This window comes from Penaeus monodon, chromosome 8, assembly GCF_015228065.2.
Source record: "Penaeus monodon isolate SGIC_2016 chromosome 8, NSTDA_Pmon_1, whole genome shotgun sequence".
Classification (NCBI taxonomy): domain Eukaryota; kingdom Metazoa; phylum Arthropoda; class Malacostraca; order Decapoda; family Penaeidae; genus Penaeus; species Penaeus monodon.
Window position 1 is genome coordinate 33,024,858 of NC_051393.1, and position 1,071 is coordinate 33,025,928.

General features: G+C 41.4%; 1 protein-coding gene across 1 annotated transcript in view; it reads right to left on the reverse strand.

The window, feature by feature from the left end:
* Nucleotides 1-606: 606 nt before the first annotated feature.
* The window catches only part of LOC119575935 (general transcription factor II-I repeat domain-containing protein 2B-like), a 3,381-nt gene continuing 2,916 nt past the window's right edge, over nt 607-1,071 (reverse strand). The window contains exon 3 of the mRNA XM_037923467.1: nt 607-1,071. This exon is cut by the window's right edge and continues 395 nt beyond it. Coding sequence (XP_037779395.1) covers nt 607-1,071 — 465 coding nt within the window.

Genomic DNA, 1,071 nt, shown 5'->3' on the forward strand with positions numbered 1-1,071 from the left:
CAGGAGTGCCTAAACGTAAAATTATTGTTTTCCAGAAAGCACAATCAAATAACCCTTTCTGGATTCTTCACAGAACAAAAGTCAGGAAATAAATAATAACACTATTAATGAAATAAATAATAACCAAATAACCCTCTGTGGGTTCTTCACAGAAAAAAACATAAACTTTCTGTTGTGCCGTGCACAATCTTAACAGGTCCAAGTTCAGCTTAGTTGTCAGAGCAGAATCTCTTACTTAAATGACTCATATGAGCAGTCTCTCAAAGTTCTTGTGTCCCTTCCTTATAATCCTTTTGTAGGTTTCAGTAGGCTTGTAGACATCGCTGTTTGCATCTCTCTCTCTCTCATCAACTTCCCTGTGAAAACCACAAAGCAAGCAGGCTGAGAAACTGAACTAAGTGATACAGCACCTACACAGCACAACCAGTACCACTACCAGTATGGTTGTGGAGATGGATTTTATCTAGTAGATTTTATTATGATTATATTTGTTTTTACTCAGAATGACTCATTCAAGTCAGAAAAGTGAGCTTACCTTTGTATGTTCATCAGTGTGAACTGTGGGCCTGCATCTGGCTGGTGAGAAGTTGAATGTCAGGTTCCATTCTAGTCACTGCCAGTCTCAAACACTGATGCATCTGTCAATCTTGATCTCACTGGAGTTTTCAGCAGTTTCATGTGTGAAAAGGTTTGCTCGCAGATATACGTGCTGCCAAAAAGTGTGGACATCTTCATTGCGTGTTTTCTGATGTTAGGGTATGTGTCGTTTGGGAGGGCGGCATAGAAGTCAATGAGACTGTTGGGCTTGAACGCATCTTTCAAAACATCACAGTTCTGTAACTCGGCCAACTCAAACTGATAAGAAGGCTGGGCTTTATCAATGTCGGCAACAAAGAGGTTCTGGAAAAGACGGATTTCTTTTGCATAAACATGTAGTTCACGGAATCGCACACCGAACTCCGCCTTCAGCATTTCCAGTGCTTCCACACACTTTTCAGCTGGAAACGGGACCACTGGGTTCTCTGCAGAGAGGCTGTGCTTTTTCACTTGTCCCAAAAGCAGCTCTAGTTT